The sequence below is a fragment of the Oryctolagus cuniculus genome, chromosome 17 (genome assembly GCF_051225735.1).
Source record: "Oryctolagus cuniculus isolate XC-2025 breed Fujian yellow rabbit chromosome 17, ASM5122573v1, whole genome shotgun sequence".
Lineage (NCBI taxonomy): Eukaryota > Metazoa > Chordata > Mammalia > Lagomorpha > Leporidae > Oryctolagus > Oryctolagus cuniculus.
The window spans coordinates 65,203,271-65,221,548 of NC_142883.1; the positions used below are offsets into that span (position 1 = coordinate 65,203,271).

Here is an 18,278-nt window from a genome sequence, read left to right on the forward strand (position 1 = left end):
AAGGGTTAAGCAGCAGGACTTATGACACGTCCACGCCACTGCCACCTCCAGACCTGTGACCAGGGCACCCGCTCACCTGAGTGCGGCCATCCCCGGGGGCAGTGACGAAAGTCCCGGCCGCCTCTGCATTCGTGCTCTCCGCGGCGGCGTGAACAGCACCAGCATCCCGGGGCCAGGCTTGGTCACAGGGCGGCGGGGCAGCCAGGTCTCCGGTCCAGGCCGCTGGACTGGGACAGCCCTGCCCCGAGGGGCCGCCTGAGCTACGCGGCAGCCACCCCTGCGCGGGCCGGGGCAGATGACTGATGTGTCACTCCACCGTGCTACGCGTGCCACGGCACCCAGCCACCGCCCAGCCCCCTTCCTGTCTCTCCGAGAACCCGTTTCCTGGGGCCGAGCCGGTGGCCGGGTGCAAGCACGGGGGGGGCCTCCTGGTGCTCTCCTCCCCCAACCCTGGCCGGCTCCCTGGGGGCCTGGAGGCGGTGACGCGGCTCAGACCGCCTCCCGCCACAGAGCGCTGGCCACTCACGGTGCCACCCTGGGGTCCTGTGTTCTGAGCACGCTGAAAATGGTAGGCGCCAAACCAACAGCTTAGAAAAATACTTTATTGTGTTTCAATGTTTTTGGCCTCCTACAGAGAGCCAGTCATAGAAACCTGGTCTTCGTGTTAGACATAAATTAAAATAAGAACACAAAAACAAACTACACACAGACCAGCAAACTGCCAACCTCTCCAAGCCATGAGCGCCCATGGAGGCAGTGGGGCGGGGGTGGGGCGTGAAGCCGCCACAGGCGACAGCACCGTGGGAACTGCTGGCTGCAGCCCTGGCGGCGCAGGGGGCAGGCACCCCCCCACTGTGTTCCTGCGGGAAGGATGGCGGCTCCACTGCTGCTGCAGTCTCCCCCACCCCCGGGAGACAAGTCCATGGCCTCCGGGCGCGCATCCCACAGGGCCGGGGCGGGGACGCGCACGACTCACTGCGCAGACCCAGAAAGCTCGCGCTCGGCTCGGGAACCTGCAGAGGGCTTGCGGCCACGGGGGCAGCCACGCCGGGACGGGCCCACTCTGCCCGAGTCCCGGGGAGGCACCAGCTGCGCGCGCCCCCGAGCCCTCCCCGTCACGGGCGCCCCGACGCCAGGCCCGGGCCCCATCCCCACGCCCCCACGTCCCTGGAGGATGCGGTCCATGCCAGCCGGCCCTCAGGCTGGGACGCGGGTCAGCTCCGCGCCTCGGAGGCCATGGGGCTGCGGACGGTGGACATGAGGTGTGACTTGTAGGTCTTGCTCAGGCCGGTCATCCAGAACTTGAGCAGCTTCACGTTGTCCTCCTCGGCCGCGCCCAGCACGCTCAGGAGCCGCTGCGTGTCCTCTTTGGGCCGGCTGTCCACCTTGGTGAACTTGAACAGCACCTTCACTTTACTGTGGGGACCAGACACGTGACCGCTCAGAACCCCCGGCCCAGTCCCGGCCAGCAGAGCGGGCCACACACACACCAGCCCAGAACCCCCGGCCCAGTCCCGGCCACACACACACCAGCCCAGAACCCCCAGCCCAGTCCCGGCCAGCAGAGCGAGCCAAACGGCTTCAGGACCGGCCAGAGCCCTGCAGCTGGGCTGGGATTCCAACTCCGGGTTGTGGCGGGGAGCAGCCAGCCCCATGGCCCCCAGCCCTGGGGACAAGGGCCGGTGCACCCCAACAGCAGAGAGACGGGAAAGAAACAGCTCCCTCAACTCGTCCGCCTGCCCAGACGCCTCGCTGTCCTGTGGGCAGTCAGGACGTCTGACGCACGTGCCGGAAGAGCGCAGGGCTAAGGCAGGTGGAAATAAAGCCAGGTGCCCAGAGGGGCAGCATTCTGCCCGGTGCCTGGGACGCGCACAGCCCACTGGGAAGTACCCGGCTCAGCTCCCGACTCTGGCTCCTGCCAGCACGGACCCCTGGGGCGAGGGGCCGGCACCAGGGACGGCTCGGGTAGAGCCGGGCTCCTGCGCAGGAGCCCCGGATGGAGCTCCCGGCTCCTGACTCCCGCCTGGCCCAGCCAGGTCTCTTGCAGGCATCAGGGGCGTGAACTGGCTGATGGCAGCTTCTGTCTCTCAAAAATTTTTTTTAAAAAAGGAACGTTTGTTAGCCGACTTAGGTTTCAAAGCTAATTACACAGAACAGGGCTGCAAAGGAGGGGCGCTCCCCCATGTGCTGTGGCCCTCGGCCCTCGGCAGCAGGGACAGAGGCCCTGGGCCACCTCTCCCAGCCTCGCAGGCTGCAGGCGGCAAGCAGGCAGCCGTGCCCCGGCCTGGGTACCTACTTCATCCACTCCTCTTTGAGGCAGACGAGGCACTGGTCCACCACGTCCACAGACAGGTTCTGGTTGGTCAGAGCCGCTTCGATCTTGTTCAGGATGGTGGGGCCCACTGGGGACAAGGGTGGAGATGGGGGGGGGCACGTGAGCCCCAGGCCAGGCGGGGGGGGGTGGCCTGCCCGCCCCCAAGGGAGGGCAGCCCAGCTCGCGCACCCACCTCGGTCCGCGGCCACGGGGCTCCCGCTGGTCACCACGAACTCATACTTGCTCAGAGGCTGCTCGTCCTCGTGGCCCGCCGGGAGGAGGGTGGAGCGGGGGGCCGCGTGGACCTCCACAACGACGGCGAACTCTGCGCGGCACGGCACGGCCCTCACACACCCACACGATGCAGCCCCCAGCCGCTCCCACCACCAACCCGGCATCCCGGCCCCACAGCCAGCGGTGGGTTGGCACTCCAGGCCTGTGTCTGCGCCCACAGCCTGCGTGCCTAACGCCACCCAGGGCAGACGCCGCCCCCTGGTGCTGCAGGGGCGGCTGTCCAGGGCCTCAGGTATGCCCAGCAGTCAGCATGCAGCCCCAGGCTGCCTGCTGGACACACACGCCTGGGCGGAGGGCTGCAGGTTCACCTCCCAGGTCCCTGCTCAGAGCCCGGCTGCACTAGCCAAGGCAGGGGAGGCTCAGAGCTAGGAGGAACGAGGAACTAGGAACGTCACAGGGACGGGCATGACCATGGAAGGCCTGCTGCGGACAGCCCAGCAAGCCGGGGCCGCCTGCATGCCCACTGCCCGGATCAGAGAGCGGGTTCCGGTTCCGCTGCTCTGCTTCCAATCCAGCTCCCTGCTAATGGCCTGGGAAGGCAGCAGAGGCTGGCCTGAGTGCTTGGGTCCCTGCGCCCATGTGGGAGACTAGGACAGAGTTCCTGGCTCCTGGCTTCAGCCTGGCCCAGACTTGGCAGTTAAACTACATAAGTAAACCTTAAAAAAAAAAAAACAAGGAGCCCAGGAAACAATAACGGCGTCCCAGGATGCCGACCTCCCCTGGGGACCATCCTCAGGGCGTGCGCGCCCTCTGTGCCCGCCCCGTGACCACGGCCCCACAGCCGCAGCCACAGTCAGGTCACCCAGCTCCCCCCGCCCCGCCGGCTTCAATGACAGAAGACAGCTGGGCCTGCAGCGTGGGTGCTGCCGCCTCCCAGGCCCAGCCTCCCCCCCCCGGGTGGGGGGGGGCAGCACGGCACGCACCTGAGGACAACACATGGGCGGGGACCTGCACCTGCGGGCTGAGCCCCAGGAAGTTGCAGCGGTAGGCCTCCTCGTACTGGCTGCTGTACGGGATGATGCGCACGCAGCCCACGGGCAGCATGGTCTGCAGAGGACACAGCACTCGGAGCCCCGCCCCCGATGCCAGCCCCGCCCCCGCCCCGCCCCGCCCCACCGCGCCCTACAAGGGAGGGCCAGCTGCGAGAGGGAGCCATTGCTGTAGCAGCTCCCAGCCCCAGGACCTGGCACCCCCGCACCCTGACAGGGCGGCGGCCGTGTGCCACCACAGCCACCCAGCGCAGACGCTTACCCGGAGGACCTCGAACGCCGAGTGGACCAGGTCCACGTCTCTGCTCTTCCAGATCACCTGGTTCCCCATGAGCACGTGCCAGGCCAGCATGCGGAAGGACTGGGCGCCCAGCACCTGGGGGACAGAAGGCAGCGCTGGCCACTCAGCAACCCGCCCCCCCGGGGGGCCCTGTACAGCAAGGATGCGAGAAGTCACCCGCTCAGGGAGCCTGGTGACCTGCCAGGATCAAGAGGGCGCACAGACGGACGTGCCCTGATCTGCACCAAAAAGAGGGGTCCTGGGCTCTGACTCCCGTTCAGAACTTGGAGCCGGTTTTATTTTTAACAAGGTGAAGCCAAAAGCCGTCAACTTCGGCACCATTTACATTCTCTCAGAACGCCTGATTTTTTTTTTTTTTTGACAGGCAGAGTGGAAAGTGAGAGAGAGACAGAGAAAGGTCTTCCTTTGCCGTTGGTTCACCCTCCAATGGCCGCTGCGGCCAGCGCGCTGCGGCCGGCGCACCGCGCTGATCCGATGGCAGGAGCCAGGAGCTTATCCTGGTCTCCCATGGGGTGCAGGGCCCAAGCACTTGGGCCATCCTCCACTGCACTCCCAGGCCACAGCAGAGGGCTGGCCTGGAAGAGGGGCAACCGGGACAGAATCCGGCGCCCCGACCGGGACTAGAACCCGGTGTGCTAGTGCCGCAAGGCGGAGGATTAGCCTAGTGAGCCGCGGCGCCGGCCTGATTTTTTTTTAATAAAAGTTTATTTATTTGAAAGGCAGAGTTACAGAGCAGCACAGGCAGAGAGAGAGAGGATCTTCCATCTGCTGGTTCACTCCCCAGATGGCCACAATGGCCGGAGCTGTGCCGATCTGAAGCCAGGAGCTTCTTCTGAGTCTCGCACGTGGGTGCAGGGCCCAGGGACTTGGGCCATCCTCCACTACCTTCCCAGGGCATAGCAGAGAGCTGGGTTGGAAGTGGAACAGCCAGGACTCAAACCAGTGCCCACATGGGACCCTGTCACTGCAGGCCACGGCGTCACCCACTACATCACGGTGCCGGCCCCTCACAACACCCGATTTTCCTGAGCCACTGGCAGCTGCACCGATACCAGAGAGGAGGGGCACCCGGCCTTCCCCACACCCCAGGCCACGGCTGCGCCCTCGCCAGCAGGAGCCTGGACCCCAGTGGTGTCCTGTGCAGGACTGCGGGCCCTCTTCATCCCGCAGGGCCCGCCCCCAGCCCACCACGCCCTGGAACTTCCCCCACACTGGCCTCTCAGCAGGGGCCTGCCTGGGTCGGGCGCCGCGGCCCTAGGTTCAGCTGCTCCTTGGAGGCCGGCGTCTCATAGCAGAGGGCCTGGGTTTGAGTTCTGGCTCTGACGCCGATCCAGCTCCCTCCCAGTGTGAGACAGCAGATGGCAGCCCAGTGACTGGGTCCCTGCCACCCACACGGAAGACCCCGCTGGGGTCCCTGGCTCCTGGTGCTGGCTCATCCCAGCCCCGGCTCCGAGAGGCATCCGCAGAATGAACCAGTGAAGGGAAGTGCGCGCGCTCTCTCTCTCTGCCTCTCCCTCTGTCACTCTGCCTTTCAAATAATATAAATCAGTCAGTGTTTTAAAAAACAAATAAAAGAAAGGCCTGCTATCTCATGGTCTCTAGGAAGCCAAGCTTTGAGGATAATTAAAACCAAACAAGCGCTTGCGCTGTTCGGAACCTCAGCAGTACCACGGCAGTCCCCTCCCGTGGAGTCCAGACCCCAGCCAGCGCGGGTGGCTGCATCCGGACGCCCCCGGGGAGCCCTGCCACTCGCGCCAGGTGCTCGCATCTGCCACCACAGGGAGGCGTGCGGGGCGACACCCGCTGCTCAGGCTGGGCGGGGTGGGGACCACGCTCCGCTCAGCAGACCTGGGCTAACCTCCTGCGGGACGGACTGGCGAGCCCCGCACACGCTGCCCGCCGTGCCTGCCTCGGGCTATCTCGACCACGGCCACACTCGCGGGTTTTCTGGGGACGACCATTGCTGCGTACTGCGGAGTCCAGGCTGCAGCCAACAGAGGACCCGTGCGGCGCAGCCCCTTAGAGGACTCCAGCACAGCAAGACTTAGAGGGACGTGGGCAGGACGCCAACCCCTCGGCATAGCTGCTCCCGTGGCTCCCACACTCCGTCGCCCTCTCCAAGGACTCCCTGCTGGGTGCCGAGCCGCCAGGCCCAAGGGCAGGTGGGCCGGCGGAGGAGAGCAGCCGGGGCTCTGCCGGGTGCCGCCTACCTGTCTCATGTGCCGCAGCGACTTGAAGCCGGTCGGCTTGCGGGGCTGCCAGCTGCCGCGGTCCGAGAGCAAGGACGAGTCTGTCGGGCACTTGGTCAGCTCCCGCCCGTCGGCGCCCCCCGGCAGCACGGGGGCCTTCTCCTCCTCCTCGGTCTCCGAGTTGTCCCAGCTCTCCGACTCCTCTTCCAGGTCTAGAACGGCGACCAGGCTGCTCATGCGACCTGCGGCCTCCGGGTGCGAGCCGCCCCCGTCCCGACCGCTCCAGCCCGCGGAGCTCATGGCGGCACCGGCCAGCCGGCTGCTGACCCCTGGCTATCCTCCCGGGAAAGCCCAAATCCACCAGGGCAGGCACGTGGTGCAGTGGGTTACTGCTGCCGCTAGGCCACTGGCACCCCCGGCTCGGGTCCTGGCCGCCCTACTTCTTCTTTTTTTTTTTTTTTTTTAATTTAATTATTTGAAAGGCAGAGTTACAGAGAGGGAGAGGCACAGAGAAAGCAAGCAGGAGAGAGAGAGATCTTCCATCTGCTGGTTCACACCCCAAATGGCTACAACAGTCAGAGCTGGGCTGATCTGAAGCTAGGAGCTTCATCTGGGTCTCCTGTGTGGGTGCAGGGGCCCAAGCACTTGGGCCACCTTCCGCTGCTTTCCCAGGCGCATTGGCAGGGAGCTGGATCGGAAGTGGAGCAGCCAGGACGGGAACCTAAACAGGATGCCGGCACCACAGATGGCAGCCCCACCCACTAAGCCACGGCGCCAGCCCCCTGTTCCAGCTCCAATCCAGCTCCCTGCTAGTGCGCCTAGATGCAGCAGAGGATGGTCCAAGTGCTTGGGTTCCCATCTCCCACGCGGGAGACCCAGACGGGGCCTAGCCCAGGCTGTCATGGGGCTGTGGGGGCATCACCCAGAGGATGGAAAACCTTCCTGTCCCTCTTTCAAAGTCAATCAAGCAAGCGATCTTCTAAAAAAAGAAAGAAGAAAGAAAAGAAAAAGGAACCACAGGCCAGCCGCAGCGCTGGCGGAGCGGAGCGCCTCTCCGCCCGGGGCTCCTCCCAGGGCTGCACACGCCCCTTCCTTCAGCCACAGTCCTCCCGAGCACCCCAAGAACAAGCACAACCGGGCCCAGAGAAGGGCACACGGGAGCAGCAGAGGCCCCGCCTCCCGTGAGAAAGCCCTCGGCGCCCCGCCCCCGCTCCAGCCTGGACTCTCGGCACGATCAGTAAATGGTTCCGGCCCAACTGACCCACAAGGACGAGAAGGCGGGGTGCGAGGCTGGGTCTGCTCTGAGCTTGCTCTGCTCTCTCTGCAACTCCACGTGAGAAACCGCACGGTTAAAGGCATTGCCCGCAGCGACCCCGAGACCCCCAGGTACCGGTCTGCCCTGGTGGAAAACTCGGCCAGGATGGAGAGGTCCTGGGTAGGGGGGCTCACCATGCCAGGACCCCCTGGTGGTCAGTTTCACATAAAGGACCGAGGCTGGACCCACAGTGCAGTGGGTTAAGCCCCCACCTGTGTGTGACACCAGCGTAAGAGCACGGGTTCGAGTCCCGGCTGCTCATTCTCACCCAGCTCCCAGCTAACATGCCTGGGGAGGCAGTGGAGACGGCTCAAGTACCGAGGCCCCCACATCCTTGTGGGAGACCCAGATGGAGTGCCAAGTTCCTGCATTCGGCCCCTCCCCAAATAACTCTGCCTTTCAATAAATAAATTTGTAAAACAAAACAAAAGCACCTTCCTCACTCACTTCTCTCCAACACACCTCTCTATGGATTTTCCCAGCGCACCTGGGAACAGAGTCTCTCCTGTGCCCGTCAAACAAAACCAGGCAGGAAGTGAACAGAAACACGGAGGGCGAGGGGCCGCCCCCAGCCTCACCGGCCAGCTTCTCCATCTGCACCAGGGTGTCCTCGGTCGGCGCGCCTTCCAGCAGCTTCTCCGTCAGTCGGCTGCCGCACGCTTTCAGGAGCCTGGGGAACACAGCGCCAGCCGTGAGGCCTTCGCGCCAAAGGACACCCTGGACCTGGGGTCCACAGGGACACACCGAGGAGAGGCCCCCCTGAGACCGCAACACAGGCAGCAGGGGTAGCTCCAGGATCGGGCTCTTGCCACCCACGTGGGGAGACATGTGTTGTAATCCCACCTCTTGGCTTCATGCCGGCCCAACCCCAGCCACTGAAGGCTATGGGGAGTGAGGCAGAGGACAGAAGCTCTCTGTTTCTCCACCTCTCAAATAAATCAATACTTAAAAAAAAAAAAAAAAAAAAAAAAAAAAAGCCACAGCATGTGTTTGCCCCCGTGATTAGGCCACCACGTGGATGCCAGCATCCCACATCAAATGCCTGGTTTGAGTTCCAGTTTGGGGCCGGTGCTGTGGCACAGAGGGTTAGGCCACCGCCTATAATGCCAGCATCCCATATGGGTACTGGTTTGAGTCCTGGCTGCTCCACTTCCCATCCAGCTCTCCGCTATGGCCTGGGAAAGCAGCGGAAGATGGCTCAAGTGCTTGGGCCCCTGCACCCACGTGGGAGACCCGGAAGAAGCCCCTGGCTCCTAGCTTCAGCCTGGCCCAGCGTTGGCTTTTGCAACCATTTGGGGAGTGAACCAGTGGATGGGAAGAACTCTGTCTCTCCCTCTCTTTCTCTGTAACTGTGCCTTTCAAATAAATAAATCTTTTTTTTTTTTTTTTTTTTTGACAGACAGAGTGCACAGTGAGAGAGAGAGACAAACAGAGAGAAAGGGCTTCCTTTGCCGTGTGCTGCGGCTGGCACACCGCGCTGATCTGACGGCAGGAGTCAGGTGATTCCTCCTGGTCTCCCATGGGGTGCAGGGCCCAAGCACTTGGGCCATCCTCCACGGCACTCCCTGGCCACAGCAGAGAGCTGGCCTGGAAGAGGGGCAACCGGGACAGAATCCGGCACCCCGACCGGGACTAGAATCCAGTGTGCCGGCGCCGCAAGGCGGAGGATTAGCCTGTTGAGCCGCGGCGCCGGCCCTCAAATAAATAAATCTTAAAAAAAAAAAAATTTTAAAAAAGAAAGCTTCCTGCTCATAGTCAAGCCCCCTCCTATCAAACCTTAGCTTGAAAAATCCTTATAATTAATTAATAATTAATTTTTACAGATTTATTTATTTGAAAGGCAGACTAGCAGAAAGGGAGACACACAGAGACAGACAGACAGAGAGATCTTCCATCCACTGGTTCACTCCCCAGATGGCTACAACAGCCAGGCTGAAGCCACAGGAGCCAGGAACTGCATCTTTTTTTTTTTTTTTTTAAGATTTATTTATTTGAAAGTCAGAGTCGCACAGAGAGAGGAGGCAGAGAGAGAGAGAAAGCGAGAGAGAGAGGTCTTCCATCCGCTGGTTCACTCCCCAACTGGCCACAACAGCTGGAGCTGTGCCGATCCAAAGCCAGGAGCCAAGAGCCTCCTCTGGGTCTCCCACACTGGTGCAGGAACCCAAAGACTTGGTCCACCCTCTACTGCTTTCCCAGGGCATAGCAGAGGGCTGGATCGGAACCGGAGCAGCCGGGACTTGAACCAGCACCTATATGGGAAGCTGGCACTGCAGGCAGCAGCTTTACCCGTTATGCCAAGCACCGGCCCCAAGGAATTCCATCTTGCCACATGGGTGGCAGGGACCCAGGGACTTGAACAAACATCTGGCGCCTCCCAGGGACATAGCGGGGAGCTGGATCAGAGGCAGAGTAGCTGGGGCTCCAACTGTCGCTCCAATACGGGATGCAGCTGTCGCAAGGAGCGACATGGCCTGTTTGCCACAACACTGGTTCCAATAAAACAATTAAAAATAATTTTTTATTGCTGGTAACTGCTAAAATTGAACCAGATGGTGTATGTGTACTGCGCTGTTTACTTTGGCTATGTTTGAAAATTCCCATAAAGGAAATGATTTAAAATACAGGAGTAGGGGCCAGTGCCGTGGCACAGTAGGTTAATCCTCTGCCTGCAGTGCCAGCATCCCATATAGGCACCAGTTCTAGTCCTGGCTGCCTCTCTTCTAAACCAGCTCTCTGCTGTGGCCTGGGAAAGCAGTGGAAGATGGCCCAAGTCCTTGGGCCCCTGCACCCACGTGGGAGACCTGGAAGAAGCTCCTGGCTCCTGGCTTCAGATGGGCGCAGCTCTGGCCATTGCAGCCATTTGGGGAGGGAACCAGCAGATGGAAGACCTCTCTCTCTCTCTGCCTCTCACTGTCTGTAACTCTACCTCTGAAAAAAAAAAATCTTAAAAAAATAAAATAAAATAAAATACAGGAGAAAACAGGGTAGATTCCAAGTATTCTTATGCGAAACAGGACAAGCGTATGAGGGAATACACGTGTCCGACAGCTTGATTTAGTCTTCCCACAAGAGACACACAGACCAAAACATCATGCTGTACCTTAGAAATGTAATTTTCACGTATCAAAAAAAAAAAACAACTTGAAAATCAGCAGCCAACTGCTTCAGAGACCCTGAGGCAGAACCAGCCGCACAGAAGAGAAGAGCGGTTCTCACTCCAGCAGGGAGACCCCACCCCTGCCCCTGCCCAGAACTGGGAGCGGGCCGGGTGCTCACCAGGCGAAGGAGGTGTGCAGGCACGCCCACAGGTTGTCGTCACTGGTGAGGGACGTGAGCGAGCGCGCCGCGTTGCCGTTCCGCTGGTGCAGGAAGGGCGTGAAGGCCGTGTTCATCCGCTGCGCGCGCTGTGGGCACCCGAACTGCTCCGCCTCAAACACCTGCCACGCAAAGGCCCCAGGGCGCCTCAGCACACCGTGTGCTGCCCCATCCGGATTCGGGGTCACCCGGGGGGCGGGGCCCAGGAGCTGGGGCAGGATGTCCCGGGCCCCCTCCTGAAACCACTCCTTAGGCTCCCGCTGGGGTAGCCCTGGGCCCTGCCCCCAGGCATCCCCCCTGGGAAGAGGCCTCAGTCCCCGCATGGACGAGGGTCGCCAGCCAGCCCCGCAGCTCCAGCAGGTAAAGCAGCTGCTCCGCCCAGAACGAGCGCATGCCCGGCCCTCCCGCAGCCACAGTGCCCGGGAACAGGCCCGCTGCGGGGACGCCGCTGCCACCACCTGAGTGCAGCTGGCCCGGTGCCGAGACGGCGGGAGCTCACGGCACTGGCGGCAGCCTGGAGCCCAGAGCGCTCAGAGCCCACGGCTGCACCAGCGCTCACCTTGAGGGCTTTGCCCTGCAGCTCGTCGATGATGGCCCGCACCCTGGCCAGCAGGAAGGGCCAGGAGCTGATGAGGTAGATGCGGTCCATCATGATGGCGATGATGCTATACCAGCGCTGGAAGCCCCGGGCCAGGCTGTCCTTGATGAAGAACGTGTGGCTGAACACGAAGCCGTGCTGCTCGTCCCCGAAGAAGATGGGGCCTTCGCGGCCGGGGCAGACCTGCGGGGAAGCCACGGGAACTCCAGGAGCCAGCCCCTTCCCCGCGTGAGCCAAATCGAGGCAGAGCACCCTGCCCAGGCCTGCTGCTGACTCGGACTAGTCATGGGGGACAGCGGGACGCGTGGGGACGAAGGCAGACACCACAACTCATAGTTCCCATGACCAGACTTCCCCAACACGACATCAGTGCCACGGGACACCTGGCCAGCACCCGAGGCGGGCGCCTGGAGTCCTCCACCCTGAGCCCTGAGTGCTCTGTTTTTTAAGGCTTATTTATTTATTTATTTGAGAGGCAGAGTTTTTACAGAGAGAGGGCTTCCATCTGCTAGTTCCCTCCCCAAAATGGCCTCAGTGGCCAGAGCTACGCCAATCTGAAACCAGGAGCCAGGAGCTTCTTCCAGGTCTCCCACACCAGTGCAGAAGCCCAAGCACTGGGCCATCTTCTCCTGCTTTCCCAGGCCATCAGCAGGGAGCCGGATCAGAAGTGGAGCAGCTGGGACACGACCTGGTGCCCAGAAGTGACTGTTACACAAGTATCCCACCTGCCCCACACCCGGTGGTAGCTGACTCACCTGGACACCCAGTGCCAAACCACCCGAGGGCTTAAGCGGCTTCCTCACGCCCCATTTCCCCATGGACACACACCTAACACACATCTCCCAGCAGACAAGGCCACCCGCCTGCCCACAGACAAATCACAGGACAGTAAAATGAGAGAACAGCTGAGGGCAAGGGCCCAGCAGCTCCCGGTGAGAAGGCGGAGGGAGGGCACAACGCAGCTGGCCCGGAGCACAGCAGGGATGGGGCGTGCACGTGGCTCAGTGACTGGGCCACCCAGAGCGGGGACCAGGATGGAGTTCCTGGCTCCTGGCTTTCGGCTGGCTCAGTCCTGGCTGCTGTGGGCATCTGGGGAGTGAACCAGCGGATGGAAGGTCTCCCTCCCTATCATTCTGCTGTTCAAATAAAATAAACCTTAGAAACAAGCAAACGAGACACAGAGCACAAATGCAAGTCCGGCAACCCCGGCCAGTTCGACATGACTTCTCCGAGTCCTAGACACGCATCTCCCCTACCGCCCCTACCCCACCATCACTGAACCCGGACAAGCGGGTTTCCCAGGGGCGGGCCCGCCCCCGGAGAGAGGCTCACCTCACAGCTCAGGCTGCGGACGCAGGCCTGGCGGACGATGCTGAAGAGCTGGGGGTGGTTGGGGTGCTGGTGACTGACGTACTTGATGGAAGTCTCCTTGTCGTGGCTGATGTAGCCCGGGTGGCCCGCGGCCAGAGAGCGGCAGCCCTGCCCGGGGCCGCAGGAGAAGACCTGTTAGTTGCAGGGCAGCCGACAAACTCTCAAGCCCACTCCAAGCCAAGCTGCATTTAGGAGGCTCTAATTTTGGACCTGGCGCTGTGGCGTAGCAGGCTAAGCCTTCGCCTGCGGCGCCGGCATCCCACATGGGTGCCAGTTCGTGTCCCGGCTGCTCCTCTTCCAAGCCAGCTCTCTGCTATGGCCTGGGAAAGCAGTAGAAGATGCCCCGAGTCCTTGGGCCCCTGCACCCACATGGGAGACCCAGAAGAAGCTCCTGGCTCTAGATCAGCTCAGCCCCAGCCGTTTCGGCCACCTGGGGAGTGAACCAGGGGATGCAAGACCTTTCTCTCTGTAGCTCTGCCTCTCAGATAAATAAACCCGAAAGAAAACTCTATTTTTGCATAGGAATAAGTGGCTCCTAGATTAGCACTCATCTGAGGAGTTAAAGGTTTCCAGGACAGGAAAAGCAGGACCTAGAGGTCCCCAAGGTGGTCAGAGGTCGGTGGGAACAGGCATTTATGTGAGCGGCAGGTTCTGTGAACAGGTCCGTCGCTCTAGCCAAGCTGCAACCCTGTGAGAAACCCCATTCCACAGAAGACAAAACTGAGGCTGGGGTGGACTGTGGCTGGCCTGAGGGCACGGGGCTGTGCTGCTCTCGGGAGCCCTGTCCACAGCCACCGAGCTTCTGTCCTTGGTCCTGAACACACTCGGCCCAGCCACAGGCAGGGGCCCCGCACAGACAGGGTCGGAGGCAGGGGCTTGGGAACGGCCTGCCACACTGCCTGCTGCAGGAGTGGACCGTGCAGCCCGCGGAGGCCACCAGCAGCCTGCGGCATCCAGGCCCCCAGGGCCGTGCACAGCAGGGCCCCGAGGCAAGCCCCTGCCCAAGAGGTGCAGGCCTCCTCCAAGGTGAACCCCAAGACTGTCTCCAGGCCTCTCCGGAAGCTGGCTGAGCCCCCTAGGGCCCCCACCGCCAGCGTCTGAGGGCTCCCCTCTCCCCAGGACCCCTCATGGGCATTAGCAGCAATAGATGAGGCTCTGATACAGCGCCCGCCTCTCAGAAAAACCAACAGAACTCAGCCTGTTCCTAAAGCAGGGCCAGGTCCAATGCCCACGTCCAGCGCCCAGCATCCACCTCAGGGCCCCCCCCAGGGCCTCCAGCAGAGCCTTGATCTGCCGGGGTGCTGAGGCCCACTCCCCCAGGCTCACAGCCGGGGCATGGTGAGGACGTGCGCCAGGGGACGCAGGGCTGTGGCTGGGCTGTGTGGGTGCCGACACTCAGCACAGAGCCGGCTGGAAAAGCTACGGCAGCACTTGGGGGCACAGAGACGCACATGCCTTCGGGGTGCCACTTGAGAGGAGGCCTGCTGGGGGACCGCGCCTCCCCGAGACCCTGAACGGAGCGCACTTGCCTCACACATGTCCGACTTCCTGGGCCCCGCGCTGCCCGGCTCGGCGCCGGCCCCCTCCGCGGGGCTGTGGGCGCGGCCGCGGCCGCTCATCTGGATGCCGCCTTCCTCCTCCTCGGCCTGCTCACCCTGGCCGGGGCTGTCCCCGCTCCCGGCGCCCTGGGGAAGCGGGGCGTGCAGCACCTCCGTGCAGAAGAGCGTGCGGGGGCCGTGCAGCTCGCAGAAGTGACACAGGGCGACGATGGCGTTCATGGTGCCCTGGGGAGCAGGGGGACACCGTGAGCAGAAGGCACCCCCACGGAAGCTCCCCGGCGCCTCTAGGACTTCCCGCTTGACCACTGGGGCAGCACCCGCTTTGCACCCAGCGCCACGTCAGGGGCAGCACAGACAACGGGAAGCCAGACCCCATCGGGCCCAGAGGCAGCCACGAGAGGGGGCTTGGGGGTGAATGGCCGCACCAAAGGCCCTCCAGGCAGAACTGAGACAGGGCCCCGGGGCAGACAGCACAGGAGCAGGACAGCTACCCTTGCAGGGACCCGCAAACTCCTGGGCAACTGAGAGGTCCATAAAGTGGACTTCAAGTGGACCCCTGCTCAGCACGCACCCGCTGAGCGCCTCCCAGTCTGGACGAGGAAGCAGCCCTCCCCGGGGAGGGGCACGGGAACCTGCCCAGTCCAGTGCTCCGAGGGGCCAGTGGGGCTGGCAGAGGCCTCCAGAGGAGGGGTCTTGAAGCCCCAGGATGCAGACCCCTGGGGCCTCGGAGAGTGAGGCTCCAACATGACACAGGAGACCTGGACGACAGCGGAAGAGGCCGTGCAGGCTGGCTCACAGCACGGCAAGCCCGGTGACAGGAGCCCGTCACAAAAGGACAAGCAATGCCCAATTGACACGAGACTGTACGGGGGACTTTACCTCTGGAAGGGAAGGATAAAGTTTCCTTTGGTGCAAAAAGAACTTTGAAATTCACACATCCAAGTTGGGGGTGGGGGTGGGGCTCGGGCTCCGAGTGGTGGGATCCACAGGGACGGAAGGGGCAATGGTGCCAGGGGGCTGGGCAGTTCATGTTTAAGCCCGGCATGTGGACAGCACTGGAGCCAGCCTGTGCTGGCGGTTCCATCACTCAGCAACACACAGCTGTGTGCTGACAATGGTCCACTTTATGTGCATTTTAGCACAATTTGGACAGAAAAAAAAAAAAAAAAAACCAGTGGGCAGGGATCCCCTGCAAAGTAACAGGGAGGTCACTGGTGCCCTAGCAGAGGTCAAGGTCAGAGAAACAGAGCCCACACCCGTGCCTGCCCACCAATGGCAACCCACCTGCCCGTCCGCGGACCCGGAGGCAGCAGGGGCTGGCAATGGCGGAGGCAAAACGGAAGAGAAGCAGGCGGGTGCGAGCGTGGAGAGCGGAGGCTCCGGCCCCTGGCCCGAGGTGTTCCCAGAGGCAGGTGACGCAAGTGCAGATGGCCCGACGCTCAGCCGGGATGCCTGGAGCAGGCCGTGGCCACACCGACTGCAGATGAGAGGGCAGGGCTGGGGAGAAGGTCCCGGGCACCCGCGGCCCTGCCCCTGCCCTGTACCCGGTCCGAGGCCTCCCCAGCCAGCCCACCCGGGACAGCTGCCCCGCCCCCGCCCTGCCTCATTTCTGTCTCCTAACAGGTTGTATGTACTTCCCCTTTACAAAGATCAGATTTCCTGGGGCCGGTGCTGTGGCACAGAGGTTAAGCCTCTGCCGGCAGTGCCAGCATCCCGTATCAGTGCCACTTCGAGTCCAGGCTGCTCCACTTCCAATGCAGCTCCCTGCTAACGCTCCTGGGAATGGTCCAAGTGCTTGGGCTCCTGCACCCACGTGGGAGACCCAGAAGAAGCTCCTGGTTCCTGGCTTCAGCCTGGCCCAGCCCCAGCTGTTGCAGCCATTTGGGGAGCGAACCATTGGATGGAAGATTGATTGATCTCTCTCTCTCTCCCCCCCATATCTCTGCCTTTCAAATCTTAAAAATAAAAATAAAATTTCCAGCACGTAGAGACGTTGTCCCCTGGTGTCTACAGCAGTTCCCAACACACAGGGCACCCAAAGAGCACGTGACGGATAAATAAACAGGTTTAGGGGCTGCCCACGGGGAGGTGACAGCCGTCAGCACAGGAAGTAGATGGAGGTGCCCACCGCGGGGACAGTCCAGTGGCACAGGAGCCGATGGACTGAGTTTAAAGAAAGAACCCAGGGGGTCCATGACGGTGAGGTCAAGAACATTCGTCAAGGGCTTTGAGACCCACAGCGGACGAGGAGACATGGGAGGTGACCATGGATCAGACCAGGACCAGAACCAGAACTGGAACCAGGAGGTCAAGGCAGGGCTAATAGGATGGAAAACAAAAGCAGACACAGATGCCCTGCCCCAGAGCCTGGAAAGGGGGCCACGCCTTCCTTGGAGGAAAAAAAAAAAAAGGCTCCTTCCAGCCACACACCCAGACCAAGGCAGCCCTCTGCCCCACCCCAGGCGCACCTGCTCCAGCCTGCCTAGGCCGGAGCGGGCACCAGAGACGCTGTCACCCAACGTATTCTAGGCCCAGGGAAAAAAAAATCCAGAACCAATTCAAAGAGCACCGGTTTGAGTCCCGGCTGCTCCACTTCCAATCCAGCTCTCTGCTATGGCCTGGGAAAGCAGTGGAAGATGGACCAAGCGCTTGGGCCCCTGCACCCATGCGGGAGACCCAGAGGAAGCTACTGGCTCCTGGCTTCGGATCAGCCCAGCTCCAGCCATTTCAGCCATTTGGGGAGTGAACCAGCGGATGGAAGACCTCTCTCTTTCTCTCTCCTTCTCTGTGTAACTCCGACTTTCAAATAAATCAATAAAGCTCTCTTCCACTGCCTTCCTCTAGCTCCACTCCAGCCTCCCCTGCCCAGTGAGCTCTACACCCTACAAGCAGGTGTCCCGACTCCTCAGCCTGGCCGGGACCGCCACACCACACTCTCCCCGCCCTACCACCGCCCCCCCCCCCAGCTCCCTAGGATCCCAGAGGCCCACAGGGGGTTGAAGGAGCCCCCGCAGATCCAGCAGGGGCCAGGTGACCCGCAGTGAGCATGCAGCAGCCCCTAACCGGTCTCCCTCGGGGCTTCCTTCCGGCTGGAACCCGCGGGCACCACTGCTGCTGCCCTCACCTAGGTTGTCGCGGACAGCAGACACAAGGTCACGTGCCAGGGTTACTCAAGGACGCGATGACAACAGTGATAAGCCAGTGCCACCGGCTGCCGCCTTTCTCTGCAGTGACAAAGGTCCCCCCCACCAGCCTGGCTGGACACCGGGGTGGCGCCGGGTGTCCACGGCACGCTGCTTCTCACCCCCTGCTGACCTCGCTGGACCAAGCATTCTCGGCCACGTCCACCAACCCAAGGAAGAACTGCGGTCTTCCAGGGCAAACCCGGGCCGGCGCTGGAGCAGGGGGCACCGGGAGAGAGGCAGGGCAACGTCAAATCGGAACCAAACAACGGCCCCGGCTCCTCCTCCTCCCGCGAGGAGCTAGGATGTGGCCTCACGCTCCCTCCACATCGCCAGCTCTCCGCAACGCCCCAAGCCACTCGCCCACCGCTGCCCGCCCCACACTCGGCCGGGCCCTCGCCGTCCCCGCCGGACAGGTCAAGGTGCGGCCGGAGCCGGCCCTAAGGGACAGGTGGTCGCGGCCGCATCGCACGGCGGGCCCGACCCCGAGGGGGAGACGCCCAGACCCGGGCGGCCACACTCACCCGCGGTCCCCTCAGTCCAGGCTGCCCCGGCGCCAAGCCAGAGGCGCGTGACTGGGTCGGACCGTACCATCCGCCCAGGCCCGCCGCGGGGGCGCCCGGATTGCCCGAGCGCACCCCGCACCGCGAAGCGAGCGAGGCCCCACCAGGTCCTTGGGTCTGGGAACGAAGGCCCGCGCCCCCGTAACTCCGAAGTCGAGTGGCAGCGGGAATCGCTCAACCCGACACCTTCCTCTTCCACCGCCGCTGCGCCGCTCCCCCTCTCAGAGAAGTAGAGAATAGTTTAAACCGCACCCGCAAGCGCTGCTGGACAAAACCATTTCAAACGTG

At 62.5% G+C, this 18,278-nt stretch overlaps 1 protein-coding gene across 4 annotated transcripts; it reads right to left on the bottom strand.

The window, feature by feature from the left end:
• Positions 1–582: 582 nt before the first annotated feature.
• On the bottom strand, positions 583–18,087 carry FLCN (folliculin). 4 transcript variants are annotated; one of them, XM_008251599.5, is made up of 13 exons: positions 17,952–18,087; positions 15,530–15,722; positions 14,216–14,470; positions 12,648–12,794; positions 11,277–11,498; positions 10,679–10,839; positions 7,981–8,072; positions 6,109–6,299; positions 3,860–3,973; positions 3,532–3,655; positions 2,508–2,639; positions 2,297–2,402; positions 583–1,416 (listed from the first exon to the last, which is right to left on the bottom strand). In XM_008251599.5, the coding sequence occupies exons 3-13, from the start codon at positions 14,462–14,464 to the stop codon at positions 1,215–1,217; spliced, it is 1,740 nt and encodes a 579-aa protein (XP_008249821.2). In that variant the 5' UTR covers positions 14,465–14,470; positions 15,530–15,722; positions 17,952–18,087; the 3' UTR covers positions 583–1,214. The 4 variants fall into 4 exon arrangements, 3 of the variants coding, with proteins under 3 accessions (XP_008249821.2, XP_008249822.2, XP_089173206.1); XM_008251600.4 differs by having other exon boundaries at positions 17,370–17,964; XR_016223652.1 differs by lacking the exons at positions 3,532–3,655; positions 17,952–18,087 and adding an exon at positions 17,370–17,945.
• Between the last annotated feature and the right edge of the window lie 191 nt (positions 18,088–18,278).